General features: G+C 50.5%; 11 protein-coding genes across 11 annotated transcripts; 8 read left to right on the top strand and 3 right to left on the bottom strand.

The window, feature by feature from the left end:
* Position 1: 1 nt before the first annotated feature.
* Positions 2-711, bottom strand: A1O9_03413 (large subunit ribosomal protein L23Ae; the record flags this gene model as incomplete). The annotated part of the gene is made up of 3 exons (XM_013408978.1): positions 2-382; positions 442-500; positions 684-711. The coding sequence occupies 3 exons, from the start codon at positions 709-711 to the stop codon at positions 2-4; spliced, it is 468 nt and encodes a 155-aa protein (XP_013264432.1).
* A 360-nt stretch (positions 712-1,071) lies between these two features.
* A1O9_03412 (uncharacterized protein) lies at positions 1,072-1,779 on the top strand (the record flags this gene model as incomplete). The annotated part of the gene is made up of 1 exon (XM_013408977.1): positions 1,072-1,779. The coding sequence occupies one exon, from the start codon at positions 1,072-1,074 to the stop codon at positions 1,777-1,779; it is 708 nt and encodes a 235-aa protein (XP_013264431.1).
* An 893-nt stretch (positions 1,780-2,672) lies between these two features.
* A1O9_03411 (GDP-mannose transporter) lies at positions 2,673-3,989 on the top strand (the record flags this gene model as incomplete). The annotated part of the gene is made up of 4 exons (XM_013408976.1): positions 2,673-2,921; positions 2,975-3,062; positions 3,112-3,498; positions 3,550-3,989. 4 exons carry the CDS (start codon positions 2,673-2,675, stop codon positions 3,987-3,989), a joined length of 1,164 nt encoding a protein of 387 aa, XP_013264430.1.
* Positions 3,990-5,047: 1,058 nt separating this feature from the next.
* A1O9_03410 (uncharacterized protein) lies at positions 5,048-6,208 on the top strand (the record flags this gene model as incomplete). The annotated part of the gene is made up of 1 exon (XM_013408975.1): positions 5,048-6,208. One exon carries the CDS (start codon positions 5,048-5,050, stop codon positions 6,206-6,208), a length of 1,161 nt encoding a protein of 386 aa, XP_013264429.1.
* Positions 6,209-6,632: 424 nt separating this feature from the next.
* Positions 6,633-8,695, top strand: A1O9_03409 (uncharacterized protein; the record flags this gene model as incomplete). Its single annotated transcript, XM_013408974.1, has 3 exons — positions 6,633-7,504; positions 7,554-7,694; positions 7,738-8,695. The coding sequence occupies 3 exons, from the start codon at positions 6,633-6,635 to the stop codon at positions 8,693-8,695; spliced, it is 1,971 nt and encodes a 656-aa protein (XP_013264428.1).
* Positions 8,696-9,508: 813 nt separating this feature from the next.
* On the top strand, positions 9,509-10,832 carry A1O9_03408 (uncharacterized protein; the record flags this gene model as incomplete). Its single annotated transcript, XM_013408973.1, has 2 exons — positions 9,509-10,146; positions 10,220-10,832. The coding sequence occupies 2 exons, from the start codon at positions 9,509-9,511 to the stop codon at positions 10,830-10,832; spliced, it is 1,251 nt and encodes a 416-aa protein (XP_013264427.1).
* Positions 10,833-11,321: 489 nt separating this feature from the next.
* On the top strand, positions 11,322-12,478 carry A1O9_03407 (uncharacterized protein; the record flags this gene model as incomplete). The annotated part of the gene is made up of 2 exons (XM_013408972.1): positions 11,322-11,526; positions 11,604-12,478. The coding sequence occupies 2 exons, from the start codon at positions 11,322-11,324 to the stop codon at positions 12,476-12,478; spliced, it is 1,080 nt and encodes a 359-aa protein (XP_013264426.1).
* A 312-nt stretch (positions 12,479-12,790) lies between these two features.
* Positions 12,791-14,644, top strand: A1O9_03406 (uncharacterized protein; the record flags this gene model as incomplete). The annotated part of the gene is made up of 7 exons (XM_013408971.1): positions 12,791-12,998; positions 13,055-13,134; positions 13,190-13,354; positions 13,502-13,523; positions 13,582-13,634; positions 13,686-13,850; positions 13,901-14,644. 7 exons carry the CDS (start codon positions 12,791-12,793, stop codon positions 14,642-14,644), a joined length of 1,437 nt encoding a protein of 478 aa, XP_013264425.1.
* Positions 14,645-15,703: 1,059 nt separating this feature from the next.
* On the bottom strand, positions 15,704-20,677 carry A1O9_03405 (uncharacterized protein; the record flags this gene model as incomplete). Its single annotated transcript, XM_013408970.1, has 3 exons — positions 15,704-15,896; positions 16,005-16,264; positions 16,313-20,677. The coding sequence occupies 3 exons, from the start codon at positions 20,675-20,677 to the stop codon at positions 15,704-15,706; spliced, it is 4,818 nt and encodes a 1,605-aa protein (XP_013264424.1).
* Positions 20,678-23,604: 2,927 nt separating this feature from the next.
* Positions 23,605-25,062, top strand: A1O9_03403 (4-aminobutyrate aminotransferase; the record flags this gene model as incomplete). The annotated part of the gene is made up of 2 exons (XM_013408969.1): positions 23,605-24,344; positions 24,408-25,062. The coding sequence occupies 2 exons, from the start codon at positions 23,605-23,607 to the stop codon at positions 25,060-25,062; spliced, it is 1,395 nt and encodes a 464-aa protein (XP_013264423.1).
* A 727-nt stretch (positions 25,063-25,789) lies between these two features.
* A1O9_03402 (uncharacterized protein) lies at positions 25,790-27,394 on the bottom strand (the record flags this gene model as incomplete). The annotated part of the gene is made up of 4 exons (XM_013408968.1): positions 25,790-26,868; positions 26,924-27,092; positions 27,145-27,183; positions 27,233-27,394. The coding sequence occupies 4 exons, from the start codon at positions 27,392-27,394 to the stop codon at positions 25,790-25,792; spliced, it is 1,449 nt and encodes a 482-aa protein (XP_013264422.1).
* Positions 27,395-27,998: the final 604 nt, after the last annotated feature.

Here is a 27,998-nt window from a genome sequence, read left to right as displayed (position 1 = left end):
TCTACACAATGGACAACTTCGTCGCGGCAATGTCAAGAGCATCCACATCCGTCGTTAATCTGGCGAAAGCCTTCTTCGTTCCATCTGGTCGGATCAGGGTGTTGATCTTGACTGTGTCCACATCGTATAGCTTCTTGAGTGCTTCCTTGATCTGTCTTTTGTTGGCCTTTGTGTCGACGATGAAAACCAGGGTGTTGTGCTCTTCAATCTTTTTCATCGCACTCTCAGTGTTGAGTGGATGAATCAGGATCTTGTGATGGTCGAGTCTTGTCTCATGGGGAATGGACTTGCGAGGGTACTTGGGCGATCGGGAGAGAACAAGGGTCTTGGGTCTGTGAAAGGTCGTGGATTTGCGGATCTTGCGAGCCTTTTGTGCGTGCACCTGTAGATATCTTATGAGCTGGTCATTCATCCGATCGGCAATGCAAATCGAGAACGTACACCCTTCAACGTAGCTTTTGCGGCCTGGTTGGCTTTGGCATTGGGCTTCTTAGAGCCACCTATAGACCGTAAATTCGTCAGCAAAAGTTCGTCACAAAGGGACTGGTTATCTAGAGATCCATCTCTGGTCTAGGCAGGCTCTGCCCTGCGCTTCTCTGTACTCGGGATGTCGTCCATCTCGACAGGTAGCCGGAGTCTCTAGAACCAAGGGTTGAGGAAGAAATGAGGGATCGAGATCGTACCTTTCGGCTTCTGTGTAGGAGGCGCCATTTGTGCTGTGTTTGCGCCGAAGGATTGGTGTTGCGATGGTCGTCACAAATTCAAGCTGGTCAATCTTCAAAAGTGGTTGGGTCTTTCCGTAAGTTCGAATGTGTGCGCAGTGCCAAGAGTTTTGCACCCTGCCAAGTTGGAATTCCTCAGTTCGATAACTACGGTGGAGCACAACCGCCATGGGCCGACGCGTCAAATAGGAGCGAAGTCTCTGTAGCACGTTCTCGGGTCAACAACACCCTTGCACATTTAATTTCAAATCCATTCAGTCGATAAGGTGAGGCTGTGGTGCGATGTTGTGCGCAGCCTTATCACATACAGTCTCCGGCACTAAGCCGATTGAATGATTCGAGAATCAAAATGTCCGAAGAGCAAAGCAAAAGCGAAGTTTACGGTGATCCCACGGAAGCAACCCACCAGGAAGAGGACGATGCAGATGCTCTTTTGGCTTCACTCGAGGAAGAAGATGATTCATGTTACCGTTCTCGAAGGCTCCAGGAACTCCGCTCCGCGAGCGAGGCTGCGAAAGCGCCAAGAACTCTCACAGCTACAAGTAAGGCATTCATTACATTGAAAAGCGACGACGAAGCACTCAGCTTCACCACACAGCATGAAAGGGCGGTAGTCCATTTCTTTCACCCTGAGTTCGCTCGATGTAGCGCAATGGACGTGCATTGTGAGAAGATTGCAGAGACACACGCACAGCAGCAGGAAGCAGACGTGTCTTTTGCAAGAATCGATGTCAAGAATGCGCCATTTGTGGTAGAAAAACTCGGAGTCAGAATTCTACCATGTGTGATTGGCTTTGTGAAAGGAGTTGTTAAAGGCAAAGTCACTGGATTTGAAGGATTATGCTGGGATGGGAAGGAGGAGAGTTTCGCCGTTACTCGCGCTCTCGAGGATACGCTGATAAATTGGACTGTATTGAAGAAGAGGTATATTCTTGGTCACTTGGACGATGATGACAGTGATCATGATAATGCAAGGGAGGCATTCCACGAAGGTCGACGAGGGATTCGTGATCGCAAAAAGACGGCAGCGAACGACGACGACGATGAATGGGATTGATGATAAGCAGAGTTGACCTGCTCAGAGGATGAGACCTACACGAGAGAATCCTATCAACGGGGAATCAGGGTTCCATCTCTGCTAACCCACAAGGCCATCTCGTACTCGGTATGAAGTGCAATTCTCAGCAAGATGAAGCCGATAGAACTGAGCATTAGGGACGATTCGAGGTTCTGCTAGCTGCAGGTGCGTCAACGCGGATGCAGTTCTCCGACATGGTTTATGAGATTGCGACCAGATAGTCGACCTGTGTTTGAAGGTCTCGCATCAACGCCGATCAGGGAGGGACGCAATGGAAAGCCATGCGCTAGTCCAAAAGGCGACTTAAAGGTGATTAGATAACCGGAAGAAGTCGCGGGAGCGCGGACGCCAAAATGATAGATCCATGGAAAATGATATTGGTGGCGGGTTAAGAAGCTGAAGCAGAAATGCTTAAGTGGTCTCTGGGCCTGCTTACAGTAGGCGTTGGGGGACGGCCTCAAGCCCCCTTCAGTCCCTACAAGATTGACGCACGTCAGCCACGGGCCACACGCCATAGGCGTCCCTCTTAGTTATACATGGGTGGCCAACGATGGGGCACGACTCGTACTCCGTCCTCAAAAATTTCATCCACCTTGCGCGTCGTGTGTCGTCCCCTTTTTTCCCACTTCAACACGTTCTCCATTCTCTTCGCCCAGTTGCATGCGCCCCGTGCATCTTCCCTTTTCCCACCATCAATCTCATCTATCGAGTGCTGCCTTCTTCTTTTCTTGCCTCCAGATCCTTCTTCACATTGATATACCTTCCACACGTTTCATCCTGCGGTCTTGTCTGCCTCCACTCTTTTCAATCTCAACAACAGACCCGTTCAGCCTAGCACTCATAGCCACCATCGACAGCCATCATACCTGACAATGGCCGAAGAAGAGAAGAAGAGATTTCTCGATGGCAACGAGATGGAACTTGGAGAGAAGCAGGGCAGGACTTTCAGCCCTCCGCAGCATTCTCCTCCCAGGTTCTCGCCGCCCTCGAGCAACTGGCAGAACAATCCCATTCTACCCGTCCTGAGTTACTGCGCCTCTTCCATTTTCATGACCGTCGCCAACAAGTACATTCTCTCGTTTCCAGACTACAACCTGAACTTCCTCCTCCTGGCGGTCCAAGTTCGTCATGTTCTCTGCTCTCATCAAATCTCAAAATACTAACACCGGTACAGTCCACTGTTTGTGTCGTGGCCATCCAATCCTGTAAGACTGCAGGCATCATTACCTACCGAGATTTCAAAACAGATGAGGCCAAAAAATGTAAGACATCCAGCACACGACCAGAAAAGACGCATGCTAATCTTGACAGGGTTTCCCGTGTCACTGCTACTCATCGGCATGATCTACACAGGCACCAAGTCCCTCCAATTTCTCTCGATCCCAGTGTATACGATCTTCAAGAACTTGACCATTATTTTGACCGCATACGGTGAAGTTTTGTGGTTCGGAGGCTCTATTTCTTCGATGACCCTGTTTTCCTTCGGATTGATGGTTCTTAGTTCCATCGTTGCCGCTTGGGCCGATATCAAGCATGCTCTAGAGTCACACGGATCTCATAACGCTGCCGCTGCAAACCAGCAGTTGGCGACATTGAATGCTGGCTATATCTGGATGCTTTTCAATTGCTTTTGCACTTCTGCCTACCTTCTTGGTATGCGCAAGCGCATCAAGCTCACCAATTTCAAGGATTTTGACAGTGAGTTCTTTGGTTTCCCCTCCCAAATTGAGCCATGCTAACGAGCGTCAGCCATGTTCTACAACAACCTTTTAACCATCCCCGTCTTGATCATTGGATCTTTCATTGTGGAAGACTGGTCCTACGTCAATATCGGCAAGAATTTCCCGGTCGATTCCAGAAATGCCATCTTTGGAGCCATGATTTTCACTGGCCTTTCCTCGATTTTCATCTCATACACCTCTGCGTGGTGTGTCCGTGCGACCTCCTCCACTACCTACTCCATGGTCGGCTCACTCAACAAACTTCCGATTGCCATCTCCGGTCTCATCTTTTTCGATGCGCCAGTCACCGTTCCCAGCGTTTCTGCAATCTTCATTGGATTTGTGAGTGGCATTGTATACACCTTGGCAAAGGTTCGAGATAGCTCAAAACCGAAGACTGGTCTTCTTCCAACTTCCAACACAATGAGTGCCAGCAGTCAGAGCAATCGTGATAGTCTCAAATCATAGGCTGCACGCAACGACTCGAGCGGCCCCCGAGCGCAGTCACAGACTAGGAGCAACTGAGATTCTATCAATAGAGTTCAAACTTTTATTGCATCGCGAGGCGTTTTCGGGAGAGATCGGTGTTTAAACAGGAGCCTACAAACCTATGTGTTCGGAACAGGCGACTTGATCCATTATACGAAGTGAAATAATTGTGATGGAACAAAAATGTCCTAGATATGTTAGAGGTGAACCCTTTCTTCGTATGTTGTATTTTTAGGAGCCGTTGCCGGACTGTGTCAGCATCCAGCATATTTCACTTTGACGAAATCCAGCTGGACTTGGAGAAATGAAGAAAACTTTCTACGAGCAAGATTACTTACCCATTGATTGTTTCTATCAAGCTATTGTGTGGTTCGAATTCTATCAAGAAACAGGCAAAAGAACAACTATCCATAAGACTATCAAAGGTCAAAGCCAAGGAGGATTCGGCATGGAGTTTCAAGTCTCCGAACAACCATCAGCGAAATGGATCTCATCTCACTTCCTCGCAAGCCGCCAACACATGTTGTGCTCTGAGTTGTGGGAGCAACTCTCAGGCAGCCACTTCACGTTCGTGTCAGCGACGACTCTTTCTCGAATATGCGCTTTGCCCTTTCCACAGTCGGCTCCTCATTTGCACAGCACGAAAGGTCGACACGACATGGGAGGTATGCAACGTCGCTCGGCCGATGAGCCTCAGAGGTCGTTGTGGTGCCTGAGGCGGACAAGCCATTTCTTTTACCCAGATGGTGATCATGGCTTTCCTCAACGATTATTTCCTGTCCAATTATCGAGACATTGTCTCTCTTGCATTTTATTTCGGCCGAAGCAGCCAATCAACAGATCATCTCCACCTTGTCAGTAATTCTAAAGCAGACATATGTACGAGGTATGGAGTCATGAAACATCCAACGGTCCGCGGCTCTTTTATGCTAGACTCGCCAATTAGTATAAAGATATTGCACGCGCTGTGCGGGTAGGACTCCTCTCTCAACTTTTCATCCTCACGCGCTGCCTTTGCTATCATATTCATAACAAAGATGACTTCCAAAGCGATAACCTCTTTGCTCGCTCGCCACCGCCAATTGGCTCCCACGGCGGCTGTCTTTGTTTCTCCATTATGCTTGGGAAGCATGAACTTTGGGAATGCTTGGAAGGCCCAGCTTGGGGAGTGCACCAAAGAGTCTAGCTTCGAAATCCTTGATCAATATTTCGAGAAGGGTGGCAATTTTATTGACACTGCCAATGCTTACCACTATGGGGAAACTGAGACTTGGTTGGGAGAATGGATGCAACTGAGGGAGAACCGAGATCAGATTGTCTTGGCCACCAAATATAGTGGTCTTTATAACATGCAAGATCCCAAGATTCAAATTCGCTGTAACACCCAGGGAAACGGGTCCAAATCGCTGCGACTCTCAGTAGACTCGTCGTTGCTCAGGTTGAAGACAAGTTACCTCGACCTGCTCTATGTTCACTGGTGGGACTATACGACGTCTATTCCGGAGCTGATGCACAATCTCAACGATCTGGTGGTCTCGGGAAAGGTTCTCTATCTTGGTATCTCAGATTGTCCAGCATGGGTGGTCTCCAAGGCCAATCAGTATGCTCGTGACCATGGACTTCGTCAATTCGTTGTCTACCAAGGTATGTGGAATGCCTCATTGCGCGATGTCGAGCGAGACATCCTCCCAATGTGTCGAGCGGAAGGTATGGCCATTTGTGCCTATGGAACTCTTGGTCAAGGCGATTTCCAAACCGAAGCTAGTTTCCGTGAGCGAGAGCAAAGCAAAGAAGGGCGAAAGCAAGGCGCTACCTCACTTCGAAACAGGCAAATATCAAAGGCTCTCGAAACCGTTGCCGATTCAAAGCAAACAACCATCACCAATGTTGCACTCGCATATACTCGACAGAAAGCGCCTTATATCTTCCCAATCGTTGGGGGGCGGAAAGTCGAGCACATTAAAGGCAACATCGATGGGCTTTCTGTATCATTGACGGACGAAGAAGTTACTCAAGTAGAGTCAGCTTACGACTGGGACCCGGGATTCCCACACACGTTCCTCAGTGGGACCCTTCGAAAAGGCACAGACGAGCCACAGAAGATGGCTAGTCGTGCAAGTGAGGTTTGGCTCACGGCTATGCACGGCAATTTTGACTGGGTGGAAGATCCAAAGGCCATTTCAACTCCTGCTTGTTGACCGAATTTGTGATTGAGCCCTGGTCGTAATGTTGTGCCAATGGCGAACTCCATCATTTCAGAAGTTAGAGACATGGATCATGAGAAGTACTGGTTTCTGAGCATCTTATGACGCACCTTACCGCTCAACTTTCTCCAGTAGATATTGACCATCGTCAATATGCCTCACAAAAACATGAATGGAATATGGACTATGGTGCTATCAATAGAGTTTCGGCCGAACGCTAGCCTAGCCTTGTACAAGAACCAGGGATGCCCTGGATTATCTTCCGCTCACAACCTTTGCTAAATCTCACCAGTTGTAGGAGGACCTTCTGACACTTGCAAGTCATTGTCTGTCGTCTGGCAAAGAAGCCTGACACGTCCAAACTTCTAGACCTGAGTTCCTATTCTGCTTAGACCGTTCGAGCCGATGTCTGGCGGTCATGGCATCAGTCAACATACAGCCAGCAAGCCAGCCAATGCTTTCGCAGCGTCGACCCGTCACTTCCTGTCTGGAGTGCTATCGTCGAAAACAGAAATGCAATCGACGCAGACCATGCAATCAATGCACGTTTCGAAAGATACCCGAGCAATGCATTTTCAGGGCCGACAAAGCTCCACCCAACGGCGTAAACCAGGCGCGATCTGCCCGTGGTCTCAAGCCTCATCTGGAGGAAGAGCCACCCAATGTAAACGCTGTTCCAACCACAAAAGGTACACATCTTCACAGTGGCTATTTGGCAGATGTGGGTGCGGCCAACCCTTTGCAACTGCGGAATGGTGTGGAAGATCAAATGATACACCAGACCTATTCTATCTTAGACCCACAGAGCAATGTTCAGCACGTTTATTGTGGTCTCCTAGGGCAAATACCACCGGCTAATATCACACAAGAGCTTCTGAAATTCTTCTTCGAAGATCTTTACTGGGGTGCAATGACTGTCGATGAAAATCGTGTTCTGAGTATGTACGAAAAATGGAGAATGGTCCCTCCTGAACACCGTCTCAGGCAGTGTGAAAATAGACTGCAACGAGAGTTGCAATGTTTTACTGCACTGCTCTTCCAGATGCTCGCACAGGCACTTTATGCCCTACCATTGAACCATGTTGCCGCAATTACCTTGGGACTTGCCAACCAAGAAGACCTTGATCGCTTGTCTGAAACATATCATATCAACGGAAACCGGCTGGTTCAGCTGATAGGTCGACATCAACCTACCATGTGCTCTGTTGAACACGACCTTCTTGCCTTTTGCTGGCTCAAGAATGCTGGTCGATATTCTGAAGCATGGTACCGTTTGGGCGGTGCAGTCAGGTATTGAGCTAGTCTCATCTTGTGAATGACAGTTGACACACGTATGCAGGCAAGCACAGCAATTAGGACTGCATCGACTTCTACAGAACGTTCGCCAGTGTCCCGAGAGCACTCTCGAGTCAAATCTCCTCAAGATCTGGGATCTTGAGCATCAAAAACGGCTTTGGGCGAGGCTGTTTGTCTTGGACAGGTGGGCAATATTCACTCTTTTCCATCTCTTCTGACGGGCTCAGTGCTGTTTCCCTGGTCCTTGAGAAGCCCCGGTTCCTCCATCGAGAAGATTGTCTTGTCTCTGTGCCGCTCGATTGTGAATATCCAAGAGATCCAGCTAGGACCATTCCAGTACCGAATGAGGGTGGAAAGGCCGCGAAGACGTCGCTTTCACTTACCCTGGCTCACAGAATGCACGACATCATCTCTCTATCGGCTGGCAAATCTCTGTGTCCAGATTACTCCAGAGTAATGCATCTTCACACGGAGGTATGTACTCTTCGAGACAACCTGCTCTCTTCGTGGGAAATCGACCCTGACAGGGTTTCCTCAAATATGAGTATCTGCCAGCTCGATCTGAAACGTCTCCTCTCTCTAAAACAATTTGAAATGGTCCTATTTAGTCTGCACAAACCATACATTAAAACCCAGTCTTCAAGTTATATGGCGGCGGTCAATGCCGCGTTGCGACATTTGGATCTACAATATGCGATCTTTGAGGCCATACCTTTACTGCAGAGAAGAGCCCATGACAATCCTTTCTACATCATTGATATCTCAATATTCATTACCGGCTTATCAGACGAGGGAGCCCTCACAGGTGCTTTAGAGCAGGATCTTCACAGAAAGCTTACTTTACAAGCAATAGAACGACTTGTCGCCATCAAGAGACTGAATCCGGCCGCTGCCTCAAGTGAGAAGATGTTGCGACAGTTCTGCCAGAAATTCCCTCGACAGGTACAACCGTCTTCCTGGGAACTCTGGCCTGCAAACTTGTCAGATAGCGCCGGATGCCTGGGTCCTGGAGGTATATCCTCACCCCGAGACTTCTCTGAGCAATTTCCTTATTTCCCCCATACCAGTTACTTCGAGTGTGCAATGGAAAATGTTCTAGAGCCCGCACATGCTCTTGGAGACCTCTGTTTAGACTGGTTGGATACTAACCAAGAGACATTCCACTGTCGGTATAACCAACAGTGATACACACAAGATTGAAGGCTTTTGGGGTATCGAACGGTATATGCATGGCCTGGATGCAAGCGGATTGAAATTAAGTTTAAATTTCCTCCTGTGGTGCCTTATCAGTTATTACCCACTCACGTAACAGTTGCAAAATCAATTCCTAATGGTTAGGCGGCCTAGTCAATAATCCCAGGATTTGTGCTAATTATTATTTATGTAACTAGCTAGTTATTCAGCATTCTCCCAACTCCAAATTCAGTCAAACGCAGGTGGAATAGCTGGTGCCTGTTCGTGGTGGAACATCACTTTCAAGCATCCCCAACTAATTATTATTATGTTTCGCAGTTGCGTTAACGGGCATTGAGCCACAATGTACTCGGTGTTTCGTCTGCACAACTCATGAAAAGGTGAAGATCAATTCCCCGGTTCCAACGCACTTTATGACTTGAGTTTGTGAAGATGCATTACTGGCGGGGAGTCATCACCCAGACAAGCTTTCTAGTTGCTCAACCAATATATCTAGGGGTCAGATACTGGCTCAGCGATAATACTTTTCCCTCAAGGGCGAACTTAACATGGACGCTTCACGTGCTGGTATGGTTGTACATAGCAACTCGAATCAGCTGGCCATTCTTCACTTCGCCGTTGCGTCGATTGCCGTCTCCCCCGGGCGAGAGATTTTTGATATGTCATCTAAATTTCAATGCAGGGAAACCTCTCACGTCCGTCTTTGAAAATTGGATCAACGAGACGCAAAATGACGGTATTATTGTGCTCTGGGGTCCATTCTACCTTTTCCGCGAGATCATTGTAACCCAGCCTGACGCAATTATGGACGTACTGAACTCCCGCAACTATGACTGGGAGAAGCCAGCAATGACCAGGACTATCCTCACTGCGATCCTTGGGGAGGGCCTGGTAAGTGTTGAGGGGAATGTGCATAAGGCCATGCGACGGGTGGCAGCACCAGCATTCTCCGGCCGCCAGACGCGCGCCCTGGCACCTTTGTTTTACTCCAAGGGCCTCGCGCTCATAGAAGTATTAGCTCGGCAGGTAAAGAAGGCTGATGGCGGAGTAGTGGAAATTACTGGTGCAATATCTCGTGTCACCCTCGACATCATCGGAGCGGCTGGGGTAGGAATGGATTTCAACGCACTCGATGATGAAGAATCGAAGCTGGCAAAGCTCTATGAATTGGTAATGGAACCACCTTCTTTCTTCATGCTAGCCGAATCTCTGTTTCCAAGATGGCTCCTCCAACAGTTCGGGTGGAAGGGCTACAGTAAAACCATAGAGGCGCAATCGCAGCTGCGGTCAGAGGTTCGAGCACTGCTTCAAGAGAAGAAGGCAGTTATAAACGAGGAGAAATCAACGCCTCACAGCACAGATATCATTGCAAGCATAATGAAGTCTGGCGATTTTTCCGATGACTACCTCATAGGACAGTTGCTCACCTTTCTCGCTGCTGGGTAGGTTATAACCTTCTACCCCATCAATGATGCTGCCTTTTCGATGTTCTGACCAGCTCATCTCGTTTTCTAGCCACGATACCACGGCCTCAGCCCTCGTGTGGGCCACGTGGCTCCTATCGCGGCATCCCCAGATCCAAGATCGTCTCCGAGCCGAGTGCAGCGCCAAATTACCTAACGGCCCTGTATCAGAGGTTGACGCCGCAGCCTTCGACCCAGAGAACATGCCATTCCTTGCTGCCGTCTGCAACGAAACACTGCGTCTCTATCCTCCAGCACCTAGCACTGTTCGCGAAGCCATCGTGTCCACAACGATCCGCAATGTGCCTATTGCCAAAGGCACACTCGTAACAATCCCTCCTTGGGCCGTCAATCGTAATCGTGCTCTCTGGGGTGCCAATGCTGCCGACTTCATCCCTGACAGATGGATCGACGGCCCTAACGCTGCAAATGGAGGAGCAGAGAGCCCATATTCATTTCTCACTTTCCTGCACGGTCCGCGAAGCTGCATTGGGCAGGGCTTTGCGCGACTGGAGATGAAGTGTCTTTTGGCGCTGCTCATCACGAGGTTTGCGTTTGAAACTACCTCCCCTGATCAGATGGTTCAGATTTGCGGGTTCATTACCATCAAGCCACAGGGGGGCTTGAGGTTGAAGGTGTACGATCTCAAAAGCAAAGAAAGATGATAATAGATGATGTTTCTAGAGACCGATCCACCCTGGCGTCCATCATGGTCTTTGGCACAGAACAAGCGGCTTCCTGGCTGTCAGCAGACTTGAGTATGGAATAGGATGATAAAGGAGAATGTTTCGTACATTGAAGACAAAGTGAAGAAGAGATTGCTCCGTTTTTGTCGCAGGACTTGAGACTGTAACCGGGCTCCAGGAGGCCAGGGGCGTGGAAGAAGCAGCGGCATGGCTTGTCCCCAAACAGCATTAGCCTTAATTATAGAGAGCTTTGGCATTTCTTGGCGCGAACGTATGAGACTCGGGAAAAAGAAAGTCCTCTGGATAGTTACATATCTGGACGTGCAGTCTTCTGGCAATCCTCCCCAATTCACAGAATAAGACTCAAAATATGGCATTGAAACAACTTCCGTGATAGTGCGTATGGTAGCCCGACCGTCAGATGCCGCCACGGCTCGCTGAGCCACGGAAAATCAAAGACGTTCACAAATGGGAAAGGTCAAACGTCCGGCTAGAAAGCATTCGAATCACCATGACAGTCCCCAAAATAGCAGAAGTGCAGTTGTGAGACGTCAGCATAGCCAGAAGCAAGCGTTGCCGGCGAAGAATGCGCAAGAATTTAAAAGCAGAGGCGCTCCACTTCGGCCAAAGATCCCATTCACGAAGCATGATAATATCCTGCTCTTGGGTGAAGGTAAGCTACATACCTTGCGGGATCATACCTGTGAATATCTACAGAGGTATAATATCTGACTGAAAATTATGATACAGGGAACTTCTCGTTCACCTTGGCCCTAAAGCTTCACCATAAGTTTTATCATGTCATCTCGACTTGTTTCGACACAAGGGAAACTCTCCACACAAAATATCCAGACATCGCTGGGACGCTTTCGCAGATTGATCCCGAGTACCTGGACATGTGCGATGGGCTTCCCACATCGCAAGTCCCCGAGAATGAATGGAAAGGCTTTTCCCCGTCACCGTCACCCTCAAACAAGACCGCAAGGAAAATCGATGTTCTGTACGGGATTGATGCAACGAAGCTTTCATCGGCACACAAGAAAATGTTACGAGAATCTACTCCTTTCACGAAGATTGTCTTCAATTTTCCACATGTTGGAGGGTTAAGCACAGATGTGAACCGTCAGGTACGCCACAACCAGGAACTGCTGGTTGGATTCTTCAAAGCAGCCAAGGATCTGTTGTCGTCCCCTGAGAGGCCAGCACGAGTCAACTCGCAATCCGAGGTCTACAAAAGTGACGAGGAGTATTTGTCAGACGACATGACTAATTCGCCTCGTTCCAACGCAGGAGCTGTGAATGGGCAGGTCCTCGTGACGATTTTTGAGGGTGAACCATATACTCTGTGGAACATCCGAGACTTGGCAAGACACTGCGGATTTAAAGTGGTTGAGAGCTTCAAATTTCCCTGGTCTGCTTATCCGGGATATCAGCATGCTAGAACTATTGGCGATATCACCAGTGGACATGCTCGAAACGAAGATGGCAAGCGGAAAGGGGCATGGAGAGGGGAAGAAAGGGATGCTAGGTGTTATGTGCTTGAGGACAAAGATGCGGTACCCCACGTTGGCCATGCAAAAGCAAGCAAGAGGAAGCGTAATGAGAAAGACGATGACAGTGAATAGCCGGGACCATACAACTGTATCTGTGATCCTGTCTAGTCAGGAAAAAAGTACAAAACTTAACGTCGGAACCTTAGTGATAGATGTTGCCTAAAATGGTTGGTGCATCCGGCAGACCTACTCTTTCTGGTAAGCCCTCAACCTTAACTAGAACTCGTGTTCCTCTCTTGCCTCTCTGTGTCTTTCTGCTCCCCTTGCAGGTTCCACCTTCTCCACACAGACTTGATCAGCCTCTGAAGCGTGTCTTTATTTTCGCGAACCAGTCTTCTATCTCACTCTTGCACCAAGGCTCATTAATTCCATCAGCCCTCTACAATGTCAGAGGAAGCCCCCAGGAAGCGGTCGCGCTTCGACCAGACCGAACCTGAACCTCGGAAACCCTCTCGTTTCGATCGACGCTCCCGGTCTCCATCCTCTAGGCACACCGAATCTAGACGGAGTCGCAGTCCACTTGGGAAATCCAGTCAATCTCCTGCAGCTGGAGAGAAAAGCGGCCCAGCTCTTGATCCTGCTGCCGCAGCAGGTGAGACACAAGAAGCAGGGCTTTCCAATTTGGACCATCGCTGACTGTTTTCACAGCCGCGGCTGCTGCAAAGATCAACGCAGACTTGCAAGCGCGCAGAGCTATTCAGCATGTTGACGTTCCTCCCATCCAATCTGTAAGTCGGCAGACTCTAGCAGCGTCTTTCTTACACCGACTGACGGTATTCCAAGGCCTCCTCGCCTGCCCCTGTTAAAACCCCTACAGCGTCATCGGGACAAAGTACGAGCCAGGTTGATGGCGAAATCTACATCGCCGATGGCGACTACATCAAGGACATTGAAGTCAACGACTTGCGCAATCGATATACCCTCACTAAAGGGTCTACACAAAAGATGGTAAACTACCCTTCTAAATGTCCATACATCCGCAGGCTGAAGCAGGCATGAACAACAACAAGTTTGTTGCTCCCGTCGCCGCTAATTCGTTATAACATGCAGCAGAAATTGACCGCGTACGTTTGCTGACCTCGATTGTGCACTTAGATTAAAGAAGACACGGGTGCCGGTACGCCCTTAATTGCAATTCGGATAGAAGATACAGATGCTAACTCTTAGCTTGAAAGATGTCACGACTCGCGGTTCATACTACCCGGACAAGAGCATGGCCACGGCAGCGGTAGGGTGAAATGTTCTCTTGACACTGGTCTATCCTCCTAACTTCATTTAGAATCCTCCTTTGTACCTACACGTTACGAGCACCTCTAAGAGCGGTCTGGAGAAAGCCATCGCCAAAATCGAGGAGCTTATGCAACAGGAGCTTCCTAATCTTGTCGACGAAAGACGGTTCCGTAGGAGAGAGCCTGAACAGGTCGAACGGGATGAGTTTGGCAGAGTGAGTCAAATGAGATGAGGCCTGAGCGTCAGAAACTAACAGCGATTTAGCGTAAATGGCCCGAAGAGCGAATTATTCTCGATATGGAAAATATCCCTGGTTTCAACCTGAGGGCTCAAGTCGTCGGCCAAGGTGGTGCTTACGTCAAGCACATCCAGCAGGAGACGGGATGTCGAGTCCAGATCAAAGGTCGTGGTAGCGGCTTCATGGAGCACAGCACCGGGCAGGAATCCGACGAACCCATGTACCTGCATGTGGCTGGCCCACAACCACAGCAGGTCCAAAAGGCAAAAGAACTCTGCGAAGATCTTCTTACAAATGTACGCGTCAATTTCGAACATTTCAAGGCCAACCCACCTCCACAACGACAGGAATCCTACACCGACGGATATGGAGCAGATGCGAATCGGAGTTCTTACGGTGGTTATGGAAGAGATAGGGTTCGAGATAACAGTTACTCACACAACAGTAACAGCTACAACTCTGTCTATGCTGGCGCGTCATCCAGTCCGGCTCCTGGAACCGCTGCCTCGCCTACCGACTACGCAGCTCAATATGCTCAGTACTATGCCAGTCAGCCGGGGGGTGATCCTTATGCTGCTTATGGCGGCTACCAAAACTACGTTGCTTATTATCAGTACTACCAGCAGGCGGCTGCTCAGCAGCAACAATCACCTCCTCCTCCACCTGGCGGCGATGCGAACCCACCGCCTCCACCAGACAACTCTACTGCACCACCTCCTCCACCACCATCTGGAGGCTATTCTGCTGTCCCACCACCACCAGGACTGTGAGCATAATTTTAGCTGGTTGAAGAGCTGACGAGTCAAAGTTTGCATCAACCACCTGTGAAACAGATCCCACAACTGAATGGTATGCCCTAGGCTCACATCAGCTCACTTCTTGCTACTACAAGGCCTTGCGTTCCACTCTAGTTGAGGGAGGGCGGTTTGTATCCCACTTCGGTAATTTGGAATCTCATGATTGGAAGGCAAAGTATTCAAAAGCAAAGGAATAATCGAGAAAGCTGATCGGTCAATAGGGGCCAGATCCATTAATTTCATTTCCATCTGTGTTTCAAGCTGACCAAACCTAGCGTAGCTGTAACTTCCCTTCCCGACGAGGTGTGTGCCTTGTCGACAACGGAAGACGTCATGCTCTGTACCATCGTCGTTATGGAGTTTGCAGATTGAGATCCTCCTTGTGCGGAAAATGTAAGTGGTTTTTGGTGATAGTTAACTCGTCGTTCAGACCATCTCCCCTGCATACTGGCACTTGGGGGCGGCCAAGTGGTCAATTACGATATCAAAATCACGTGATCTGACTGTGTCCTTGGCCTTGATAAACTCCATGCTCCGTCTACCCGAGGTGTTGGATATTGGATACGCTGGGAGTGCTGGGACTGCTGAGACCATTACCCCCCCCCATTACAAGACAGTCTCTCAAAGTCCTTTAAATGGGGCTCTCTAGTGAAAAAACCATCTGGCTGTAGATATTATTTATTGGTACAGTAATACATGTAGCGCGTCTCTAATCTACAATGATAGCCCCCTACTGTGAGGTTCTTTTCCTCATGGTGTACAAGATTAAATTTAGCGTGTAACTTTTCCCTCTTCATAGTTTTCTGCTTGCTCTGCGACGATACGCCTATTCCCGCAGTGGACAACAGGGACGCTCGCCAGTCTGGGACAACAGAGACCAAAGTACCCCCCAGCCGGCACCGTGAAAAGTAACGGGCGGCAAGCGAGGGAGAACTAAAAAAGAAGCCCTTACCACCATATACTTGCGGAGGGGTGCCGCTCCTCAAAGGGGGGGCTTGGGGTTGAAAAGCGAGGCTGTAGGTTGTTCGCACTTCATTTGGCCCTCCTGATGGTCGCATCGCTCGCCTTGGAGGCCAGACCACGACTCAGACCTGCACCAATCCCGCGACCGAGGGTCGCGAGTTTGCTGCCTGCCCAGGGGTTGAGGCGCACATCGTCATCGATCGCGAGTGCTTGGGACGAGGCGTTGCTGAACGACGTCTGCTCGCGCTGGGGGTCGATCGGGCTGTCGAATGAAGTCCGGAGTGTTTGCACGGGGTCAAGCACGGCCTCTTCGCCGTCGAGGGCAGGGCTGGCGCGGGATTGGGATTGGGATTGGGATTTGGCGTGCGACTGCGCATATTGCACCTGTGGTCGAGGCTGCTGGCCTGCTTGCATTGACACGGAGGAAGCCTTGCTGCGCGCACTGGTTGCAGCTGTGGCTGATTTAGTGCGTTGATGGGACTGTGTGAGGGCAAGCAGGGCAGTCAGGGCTGCGGCGTCAGAGGAGCCTGGTTCGGGGGGTGGGATGAGCACGCTAGATGACCTTTGCAGCTGCGCCGCTCCTCCTGAACTGCTGCCGCCGCGGCTGTGGCCTTGGCTCTGGCTCTGGCTCTGACGACGGGAGAAAGGCGCTGATCGGGGATTCAAGAGGTGCGAAACGGACTCGGAGTATTCCCCGTTGTCGTGGTTGAAGGGTGGCGTCAGTGGCGGCTCCGGGACATCGATCTTGCTGATCAGAGCGCAGGGACAGCCGCAGCCAGTCGGACAGGTTTGATGTTCGTTGAGGTTCGCGAGGTCTTCTTCGCGACCGAGCAGGTCGGCGAACCGGATCGAGGGGTCCAGTGGTGACGATGGAGGCGTGTCTTCACTGGGCCGGCGAGATTCGATTCCAGTAGACTTCACGCGCTCCACGGCACCGCCGAACCAGCCTTGTGCGCATGTAAAGCATGTCAGGTGTCCGCATTGTAGACAGGGGATGGATAGGCCTGATACGCTGCGGTTGCAGATGGCGCAGACACTCCGTTTGGGGGGCTTGGTGGCCGACAGTGAATTTGAGGTGGAGCTCGACGTGCACAAGGTGTTCACGCAATGCCAGCCAATTGGGATTCCGTTCTTTTCGATGGCTCCCAATGGCTCGCTGCAGCGCGGGCAGCAGCGATGGATCACGAGGCCTCGGGGGCTCAAATCCCGGAGCTGAGAGGTGGGAAGGGATTTTCGGGGTGGGCGTTCCAGGAACGTAGCAGTGTGATGTGCGCTTGGATGTGAAGCATGGGCAGTTAGGGCGTGTGCTCGATTTTGCAATGCACTGGAGCTGTCGTTCCTTGTGTTCAAGTGGTCGAACTTCTGGATCTCCGCTCGTTGGATGTGCAGCTGCCACACGTCGAGAAGATGAGCATAGCTGGCTCGGTAGTTCCTGCACTTCCGTTCTAGGACAGGGTCTAGTAGGGGGGATCGAGCGTAACCTTCCAAGTCAAATTTGTCCTGGTTGAACAGCCGGGTTTTGATCCTCTTACGCTGGGGTGGTTTCTTTTCGTTGCGTTGTGTGAGATCCGAGGTGCCGGATGCAGTGATAGATCGTAGACTCCGGCAGCTGTCCAACTCAGATTTGAGAGGAACGCTGTCCTTGTGCGTCCGTCGCAGATTGATGGATGAAAGTGATGAGCGCAGTCTCCCGGATTCATGGCTATCCTGGCTGGCGACCTCACTACCGGGGATCGACGCCCTCGCATTTTTGTGTCCGCCTTGGCCCCCAAAGATGCTTGAGGAAACCCATGCAGGAGCCAACGAGCCAGATGGGCTGTACCTTTTGATACTAGAGTTTGTAGCAGAGGAGGAAGGGTGATTGGGTGGTGAATTTGAATAAGATTGTGTAAGAGCCGATAGACTAGCTCGTGCTGCTGAGGAGTGGGCAACACTCGAGCTGGGCTTGTGGCTCATTCTGTTTCCCTCGGGTGAAGTTGAAACTGATACGGTGGTCGAGTAAAGAGGCAGGTGATCGCTCATGTCGTCGCCCGTAAAGCTATGGGCACGTGATGACATCTGACTTGCCTGCCGGGCTAAGCCGGGGCTGTGTATTATATTCGGCCTTCGTTGGCTGTGCAGAGCCTGTGTATTTTCCGCGAGATGACTTTTAATTTTCGGGAACGCGCTGACAGAGTCCACTAGGATATAGCCTTCCGGGACGACTTCATTTCGGAAGAAGGACCTAGCCACAGCTTTCGAGGGGAAGTAGTCTGACCGAATTCCCAGACACTTGCTTGGCGCATCGCCACCTGGTGCAGAGGGGCTCCATCCACGCATTGAGCCATGAATGGGAGCAGGGGCGAAAAAGCAGGACATCATCGCAAGCATTTGTACATCGCCCAGTCTCTCAAAATGGTCAAACAAAGCAGGTAAGAGATAGGATGAGCCTAGAGGATGATTTCCCCATCGAGTTCGACCTCGGGCCCCATTCCCCAGCTCAATACCTTGTTTGGCGCTTTTCGGAACGCGTGTCAGCGATCGAGCAATAATAGAAATATCATATGCAGTGGTATGGCTAAGATCCGGCAGGACCTCCAAGGGGACGGAGTCATCGAGTACGAGCCCCATGAGCATCCATACAGATGCAAGATCATCCAGAGCGGCACTCTCGGCCACTCCTGCATTGTGCTTACACGTCTCTTTTGCGTCTCCGAAGATCATGTAATCTTCAGCCAACTCTCGTTTCGAGGGTAGTAAGCTTTCGAAAGCATGCATTGATATGGTACTGGTACGTGGGGCTTCGGCCAGCTTCTGTCCTCCTGCTGTGGAGTGCATAGATCGGTCTGGTGAGCGTGACTGGTGTTGCAAGCCAGTCACGGGAAGGCGAAAGGATGAGCCACCTCGGACGTTCTGCTCCGTTTCGAAGGAGGCAGAAGAGCTGCTTGATGACTTCCATGAGGATTCAGAGGTATCGGAAGCAGTATCATCGTCTGCTGTTTTCATCCCGCCTGTCATCTTATGAGCAGGCGAACTAGAATGCAGGCGGCCGAACCCTTCAAATAAACGATTCGAGTCGTATTCTTCGAGATCTTTCACACCAAGTGTGCCTAAGAGTGAAACGGGTTCCTTGGACCTCGTAGGGAAGAAACACACTAGTTTTCCAGTCTCAGACCAAACGGCGCCACAGCCTTTAGGGATTGGGACGCTCATATTGGCCGACGCATCCAACTGGCCACGAGCCGTTTCCATTTGGTCATCGTCGTCACTACTCGAGTCGTCCGCTGGAATTGTCGATGGGTCAAGAACCTTGGAGTCGCTGATGGATTCACCAAGGACCCAGGCAACGATTTGTTCCAAGTTTTGTTCTCTGAGAAGATATCGAAGCACTGCTTCAAGACAACCTCTCTTCCTCGAGGCATAAGTCTCCGAGATAGTCTGTAATTCCGTGGCCAAGTGCTTGTGTGTTGCATCATCTAGCGCGCCAGTCTTCTGCAGGCTCAAAACTGCATTGGCACCTCGAGGATATAGTTTTGGAAAGCGCATTTCGACCCGTAAGTATATTTGACTCTGCTCTTCCCCCCAAGGAGCTTGAAGAGACATGACAGCCTTTCGGTGTGGTATGTCAACGCTCTCGAATTCGACTTTCTTGAACTTCTCCCCAACTTGACGTATTTCTTCCGCAATGGTGTCCGGGTCCCAGGAAAAGATTTTGACGTTCTTGAGCCAGGCGATTGGGTCTGCCGTCTGTCGATTATTCCCTCTCCCGTGCATGCCAGATCGTTGTGCCTGACGGTTGCCTGCGACCCAGCCCCGGAACTGGGAAACTGGCACTCTGTTCATGCCCACATTCGTACTTGCGCGGGGTCGAGACTGAAAGAAACTTTGGCGAGGGAAGGTTTCACTGCGAGGGGTTTGCTCCGTTGGCGAATCTGTATCGTTTGGTTCGTCTCGAAAGGTCCTGTAAATGGCTCCTTTTCGAGTGAAGTTCAGGCGCTGGACTTTGGATTTCCCTTGCTCGTAGCCAATATCAAGGTAGACCTCGGGGTCTAGTGCATGCAGTCTTAGGTCTCCATCTGTGCCCCAAGTAACTAGTTGGAAGTCTCTGTTATCGATGTTATCCGAGATGGTGCCTCGAGAGCGCCACAGAAACTCTTTGACTTGGCCCTCATGGCCTCTGAACGTTGCAACAGGACGGACGCGTCCGCTTTCGAGTTCGCCGTGAACTGTCCTGCGGTCATACAGGTGCAAGTTGCTGCTGCCTCGCTGTGGCATGGCGAGTAATCCCCAACCAAAGGGAGTATGGCGGGCTCTCCAAACAGGAAAGGTCGTCTCGATGACGCGTTCTGGCTGGTCATATGAGTTGTCAAAATCCCAGAATTTGATGGTCTTGTCGAGGGAGCAGGTGACAATCTTGTTTGGGTGATGACGATTCCAATCGATGCCATAGATTTTTGTCCCATGAGCTTGAATGGTCCTCAGAGGATATGCCCCATGCCGATCGTCCCATATGTGCAGGTACTTATCGTGAGCGCTTGCAATGATGTGTTCATCCTGCCGGCTCCACTTCACTTGGGTTGCGCCGGCAAACCAGTCCGAGAATGAGTTCACTGGTCTCATGGCGGCACGCAAATCCCAACAATGCACGAAGCTGTCTACAGCGCACGTCGCAAGGACGTCTGGATTGTGGGCAGAGAAATTGATGTCAGTAATTGCTCTGGTGTGTCCGTGGAGGACAAACTCAACACTGTCCTGCCATGAGCGAGCTTGCAAGTTCCAGACCAAAGCCTTCTGATTCGAAGTACTGATTACCCAATAGTCGCGCGAGGCAAAGGGGGACCATTGCACATCCGCCACTTCCCATGGTGTTCGATGGGGCAAATAACGAGGCGGGGAATATGGTGAGTCTAGGTCAATGATATGAAGCCCTTCTTTAGAAGCTAGCACAACGTCTCGACCACTAGGGGAAATGGACATGGCCCCAATGGGCTGCTCCAGGTGGAACGAAGCATCTTGACCAAAGGTTTCACTTTCGAATGGCGAAGCAGGTCCGCGCCGAGCCATTGTCAATCAGAACACTGTACCTCGTGGAATTGGATTGCAAGACTTCTGGTGGCAAGTCTGGAGTGCTTGGAAAATACGCGCGATCGCTAAGTGCTGGCATCGAGCATGGTACATATCGCAGACCCGGTTGGGGAGATCGCAGGCACTTGCCAATGAATCTGTCGCTGGTAGATATTGGTCAGGTCTGGGGATTGCGCGGTTGATTGCGAAAGGAATGATTGGTAAATCCAAGGCACAAACAGGCTTAATAGCTCTAGTTCATTAGAGGCTGGTTATGTTGTCCGCTTGTTGTATTGGTACGAAGGCGAGGCGATTTTTCAAGTAACAACTCGCGGATTTTCATGGGAAACAGAGTATCTCTTATGATGAGGCGACGGAGGAAGCGCTGTCGAAGCTGTTCATTCCTGTCACCAGCTCAAACTGATCAGAGATCCGTGATCACCCTTCCAAGCACCAACGCCAAGAGTCTGAAGACTATTAGTAATATCTTAGTAACCATGAAGTTGCAACTCCCCGCGCCGACTACAATAATCATCTGAGACATAAGTTACTAAATTCCCATTCAGCGACTTACGCTTCTCACTATATAATAAGAATAAAAAGTATTCTTTTAGATTTTGAACAAAATTGGATCGATGGGGAATCGATCCGCGGACCTCCCATAGACACGCGTACAGTGATGGAAATGGGAAGCAGGGGGACCAACATATCTTTATCATTTGCATCACACGTTATCAAGTGGAAGTAGAGGGCACATTATTCATCAAGAGATACGCTGGCGCTCCTAGGACAATCACGAGGATGTTGCTCGAGCTAAACTCGTTGTGTAACTTGATATTTCCTCTCTCCCTGACCTTCCTTCACAGCTCAAACATAATGTTGACCGAATGCCCAGACTTGGTGTCTACGGAGTACACACGAACACGATGGTAAATTGAAAATTCCAAAAAAAGCCTGGATCGACGGGGAATTGAACCCCGGACCTCCTCTAAATTGAAACTACCGGAAACGGTAATTTGTTGCTAAAGAGGCGCGATACCACTACACCATCGACCCCGATCCGAATCCTGGAGGACAGGATCCGGTTACTTGTTGGGGAAAGCTTCTCATCCGAAATATATCAATTAACGTTAGCCCTGGTATGGTATAAGGTTGGACTAGGCTATATAGGCTGGGCAAACCCTTGGGCTACCCAACGTGTAATCTATTTAAAGCACTTCCTGATAAAACGCCAAGACCTCCTAATTAGGAAATATCATAGTCCAGCAAAAAAAGTAAATCTCTTGCTTCTCGCTTCTTTTAGCCAAATAAGAAAATGGGCGCTCATTTCGGGGCCAAGACTAAAACCCAATCAGAACCCAACTAAAATACGAGTAAGGATTGCGATGGGTTCTACCATATTGGAACCCAACCCGGTGCTTATTCCCGTGGGCCCAAGTTATGTAGTATTAATTAAGTTAGCTGTGTCAGGGACTCAGGACGCAATCGTCATGCGTGGAGAGTAACCAACGCCTGCTCGCCGATTCGCTTTGCATTGGTACTCCGTACTACAAGGCAAGTTCAACATCCTCCGAGCTCTAGCACCCACCTGCATCAAGGAAAGTGCGATCCAGTGGAATAAGAATAACGCTGGTCGCATTTACGCCCCCTTTTGATTCCAACGACTCAGTCCGATTGTGCTTCTCTTTGTGGGAGCTTGGTGCTTCTTCGGACACATGCCTACAGACGAGCGATACGGGGTCACCGCCAGCAATAAAGTCTTCTGATCGCCGAAGTCCAAGAGCAAGCCAAAACTGAATCGGTTTCACCGAAAGTGGCTGCTCCTGTTCATGAACATGTTTGCATCCAAATGATCAACGAGTGATGCCGAATCGTTACATGCAGGCTACCCGACGTTGCAGCCCCAAGCTCCTACAGCACCTCGTCTTGGACAAGAAACACGCTTTCCTCTGGAAATCAAGAACCGTCCGTCATCTCTGCAAAGGATGTCTCACGATAGGAATCACTGTCAAAGTGCCCACTGAAGGGCCCCTCTCTGCATCGAGAACCTCTGAGTTCTACCAGGGCAATCTCGTTGATTTCGGCAATATCGCTTCGCTTAAACCCATGTCTGAAGTGTCTGAAGTTGCTCTGGCCGAAGACCCAGGAAACTCGGGATGATGGAAAGGTCAATGTTGTAAGCCATGGCACTGAAGGGAATTGGGATCCAGTCAGATGGAACAGATGACAATTGCTGGTGGTGATGGCGTGGATATTCTTCGATGAGGACATCAAGTCTCATATCGTACTTGCAAGTTTCCAACAGGCTTCTCACTGATGAAACCTCATTTATTCGACAAAGAACTGCTCGAAGTCTTATTTTGCGTGACTGTCCGTTCTTAACCCCGTCCTTTGTAAAATGGTCGTTCGATCATCAGCGCGTTTAGGACTCCTCCACGGTCTGCACACTGGCATTCACCAACCATTAATTTGGCCTTCGACCGGGCGCAGACATGACTGAGAACCACACGTTTGCACCGGGATGTCCGGATAGCGCAGTCAGTTCCGCTTTTGATGTTCTCCTCCAACAAGCCCTGCTGGAGAGGCGAAGTGCACCGGGCCGGGCGCACACGCATCAACCACCAGCAAAACGAACTCCCATCTTTGTAACAACATGGCCATCCACCGTAACTGGGAGGCGCAACTTAGTGTGATTGGGTGTCATCTCCAATCATGACTCTATCAGGCATCTCCGGCTGCCTTGCAACTTTTCAGGCAACGGCTTGACCATCCACATGGACAAGGTTTTCGCAAAGACTACCGGATGCGTGGCTAAATGTATAAGAAGGCAATCGTAAGACTGTTTTCCTTGGTGCTTCTTGCATCCTTACGATCCTTCGACCAAAGCGAGAACCTGTTGTTTTGACTCTTGACATCCTACCTCCAACATGCCCGGCGCAATCATAGACGAGACTACCTGGGTGACGACTGAAGTCCCGGGCCCAGTGTCCAAGCAAAAGATCGCAGCATTGGACAAAGTCTTTGACGCAAGAGCAGTCCACTTTGTGGTCGACTACGAAAAAAGCCATGACAACTTCATCGTGGATGTCGACGGCAACAAGTACCTCGATGTGTACAGTCAGATTGCTTCAATCCCTGTAGGCTACAACAACCCAACTCTCATCGCGGCTGCAAAGTCACCGGAGATGGTCTCGGCCCTTGTCAACCGCCCAGCCACGGGCAATTTCCCAGCAGAAAACTGGTTTGCCCTCTTGACAGAAGGTCTCCTCCGCGTGGCCCCGAAAGGCCACAACAGGCTGTTTACCGCACAATCAGGGTCGGAGGCAAATGAGTTGGCATACAAGGCAGCATTCATGTACTACCAACGACAGAAGCGGGGCGAAGGTGTGGAGTGGAGCGATCACGAAATCCACACGTCGTTGCACAATACCTCTCCTGGCTCCCCAGACCTGTCCATCCTGAGCTTCAAGAACTCTTTCCACGGACGAGGTTTTGGCAGCTTGTCTACCACCAGGTCAAAAGCTGTGCACAAACTTGATATCCCATCCTTCGACTGGCCACATGCACATTTCCCGGCCCTAAAGTATCCTCTCGAGGATAATGTTGAAGCAAACAAGGCTGAGGAGGAGGCCAGCCTCAAGGAAGTGGAGGCACTCATTACTTCATGGTTAGTAGAAGATCTTCCCATGATTTTCTCAATGTGATATATCAAACTAACAATCGCTCCCAGGCCAAACCCAGTTGCCGCGGTGATCGTCGAGCCAATCCAGAGCGAAGGCGGCGACAATCACGCCTCACCAGCTTTCTTCCAGGGCCTACGATCCATTACCAAGAAGCATAACGTGCTCCTCATCGTCGACGAGGTGCAGACCGGATTCGGCGCCACCGGCAGCTTCTGGGGCCACGACCACTGGAACCTGACCACGCCACCGGACATGGTGACATTCTCGAAGAAAGCACAGACCGCCGGCTACTTCTTCGGCGACGAGAAACTGTGCCCGGACAAGGCCTACCGGCAGTTCAACACCTGGATCGGCGATGCCGCGCGCGTCCTGCTGTGCAACGCCGTCATCGACGAGATCCTGAAGCGCAACCTTGTGGCCCAGACTGCGAGAGTGGGCGAGCAGCTGTACGCCGCGCTCGAGCGCGTGGCGGAAAAATATCCCGAACACGTGCACAATCTGAGAGGGAAGGGCCAAGGAACGTACATCGCGTTTGACACGACCAACGCTGCGGCTCTGGTCAAGAAGATGAGGTCGCTGGGTATCAACATCGGTACCTGCGGCAAGGAGACCGTCCGGCTGCGCCCAATGTTGATCTTTGAAGCCGAGCTGGTCCCCAAATTGGTGGGAACCCTGGAGAAGGCTATTCTGGCCATACAATGATACACTACAGCGAGTTTTCTGCCGGGAGAAATTTCTTTTCTTTTCTTTTCTGCCTTTGGGTTTTATCTAGGCTGGGCTTGAGCGAGCGAATATTCTCGGATTTTCGGGCAACCAAGGAGTTTGGGCACTTCAAGCGGAAGATTTTGGTCTCAGAACCCACTCCGGTAGCTATTTCCCAATAGTCATTCGATCCCAATCTACATACATATCAGGAAACTTGCTACATGCTGGCACATGCGACGGGATCAGCCGTCACCCGGAAGAGTTGGCTCATTTGTAACGTAAATGAGCCAGCTTTCGCGCCGTTGCGGGGGGCGCAGTTCTGCCTCGCCCACCAAACTCTTGAAATCGCCGAGCCTCACCACCTCAGCCTTGCATAGACCAGTTCACTGGTACCCGGCCCGGTGCACCCAATGGCTTATTTATTGCCCAAGGACATCTGCGCTAGGTGGTGGAGAGGGACGAGACTTTATGGAGTCCCGAGCCTGCTCCATGAAATTTTAGAAGGGGATGCTATCAGCGAGCCTCGACAGTTGCACGTTGTCCAAGGCGGGTGCTTGAAAGGGAACAAATGGCCTAAGGTCGCCGTGGTCTGAGGACTTTGGCATGCTAAAAAACATGGTGTACTTTACATAAGCTTCGAAAATCTTCGAACGCAGTAGTCGTCTCTCCCCGCTGCTCCTCTGCCTACACCAGTAAGAGCACTGGGTGTTGTAGAAGGCGCCTCTTATTTCCTGTCCTCTTCGAGTTGCTCCACCTCGCGAATTTTCATCTCCAGCTCAGGATTCCGGACTGGTTTCTCCACGGTCACTGTCGTCACGGTCCAGACCGTGGGAATTACAATAGCTAGAGCGCCCATTGAGAGACCCCAGTTCATTCCCAGTTGACTCATAGGACTTTTATGCAAAGCATTGATTCTCCACGCCATCGCGCCACCCGTTGCTTGGAAAGTTTTGTAGGAGCCAACCAGTACTGCCGCCCTTGACGTCGAGTTGGACTCCGTACCGATCAGCCAATAGCAGTATCCCTGCCACAACGCGTCGTACATGCCATAGAAAATATACAAGAAGATGGGTCCAGTCGAGATCGAGCCCTGTGTGTAGTCGACATCTTGCTTCAAGCCGGCAGCCAGTCGACGGTCTTGCCACTTCTGGAACGCATATCCGCCGCCCCATATTGACATTCCGGTGACGAAAAGAATGACCCATCCCACTCGAGCGCGCATTGGACGAGCCAAGAAAGGCAGGTCTAAAACGAGACCAATGAACAAGCCCCCTAGCATCTGTGCGATCCAGTATAGCGCGCCGTTAAGGGACCGAGAGCGAATATTGAATGTCATTCCGTTGACGTTGTTCTGCTGGTAGGAGTAGAACACATTGGCGCAGAAGAATAGGGGTAGCATGCAGGCCACACGCCAACTGGCCATGGTGCGAACCACGATCTCAACCGTCCCTCGTAAAGAATGTTTTTCCTGTTCAACAGCGGCATGAAGCTGGGCGAGCCGGATCCGCTTCGGTGAGCAGATGAGGAGACCGAGGCCCCAACCAATTAGCATCATAATCATCAAGGCGATATATGTCGAGTCAGTGACCGTGCCAGACTTGCTTCTGAAGTTGAGACCGAAGGAAGCCAAGCTGCCAACGCCGCCTCCGAGGTTGAAGATGATCCAGAAAACCGCGATTGCTCGACCTTTCTGTGACTCAGCCACATAAGTCGTCATGATTGCGCCCTGAACAACCCAGAGCATGGAAGCACCAATACCGAGTATGACGCCAGATGCAATGACAAAGGCTCCATTGTCATGATCTGGTGCGAATCTCATTAGCGCTGGGTTTTTGGTCTTCCTTAAGCCCCGACTTACGATTGAAGTTGAGGAGGCTACCGCTGTAAAGGGCGTACGTCCATCCTCCAAGCATGAAGCAGATTCGCGGGCCGGTGTACGTGAATAATGGGGACACAATGAGCAATGCGGTTGCCGCGGTTGCGGACAAAAGCCCAACTGTTGCATTCGCGGCGACGGTAGGGTCAACCTGATGGCATTAGCGGCAGTGTCAAGGTTTACCTAATCGCATTATAACTTACCTGGCCGCTGCCCCCTAAGCCGCCCAGTGCGTTGTACATCTATGTGTCGCTTATTTATAATCAATTGTACAGGGGCGGGCAAACTTACCCCTGGGCAGCAGAAACAAATGAGACTGATGAGCACGATTTGAGTCCATGGGTGTGAGTAGAAAGACTTGACATTCGAGAATCTTGATCGAGGGCCCTGTTCAATGTCTATCTGGCCATGATTAACTGCCTCAATAGCAGGTGTCGCACTTTGATTGACCATCTGTCCAGGTAATTTTCGTGTAGTGAATTTTCGGCTCAAAAATTGTCGATTGAACAGGTCCGCGGCGCTTGTTGGACATTAGTATGCCTCGAAGACATCGATGCTGCATTCTGTCATGCAAGTGATCCAACCGGTCACGTAACGCGGAGAAAGGAGTCTGCCGTTACATCACAAGATTGCCTCCTCAGTATGGCCACAACGACCCCAGAAACTGTAATGGTGAAAAGATAAGCTTTCGACCAAGCAAATTCATGCACTTTGGTGGATCGCTATATGTGTTTAGCGAAGATAGGACATGATCGGCAATCTCAGTAATGTTTAATTCGGCTCGGTCGGTGTTCTCCATGGGCATAACTCGTGGTACGTGTACCCGGGCGGTGATTATAATCCACCTAAATCATTCAGGAATTAAGCAAGATTCCAGCCGCCACTTTGTGAGAAATGCTACGGTAAGCAATTAATGAAACAGTAGTACCGGTTCGACAGTAGTAGCCATGACTAATCCTTGCTTGTCGCAATTGGATTGACCGGTCACGTCGCCGGAGCAGTCTCGGGGTTTTGACCTCTGCCATTATTCATCCCTTCGGAGAGTATTGCTTCATCG

The sequence above is a fragment of the Exophiala aquamarina genome, assembly GCF_000709125.1.
Source record: "Exophiala aquamarina CBS 119918 chromosome Unknown aczIA-supercont1.2, whole genome shotgun sequence".
In the NCBI taxonomy this organism is placed as follows: domain Eukaryota; kingdom Fungi; phylum Ascomycota; class Eurotiomycetes; order Chaetothyriales; family Herpotrichiellaceae; genus Exophiala; species Exophiala aquamarina.
Note: the sequence above shows the minus strand (reverse complement) of the source record. Positions and strands in the feature narration are given on the sequence as shown.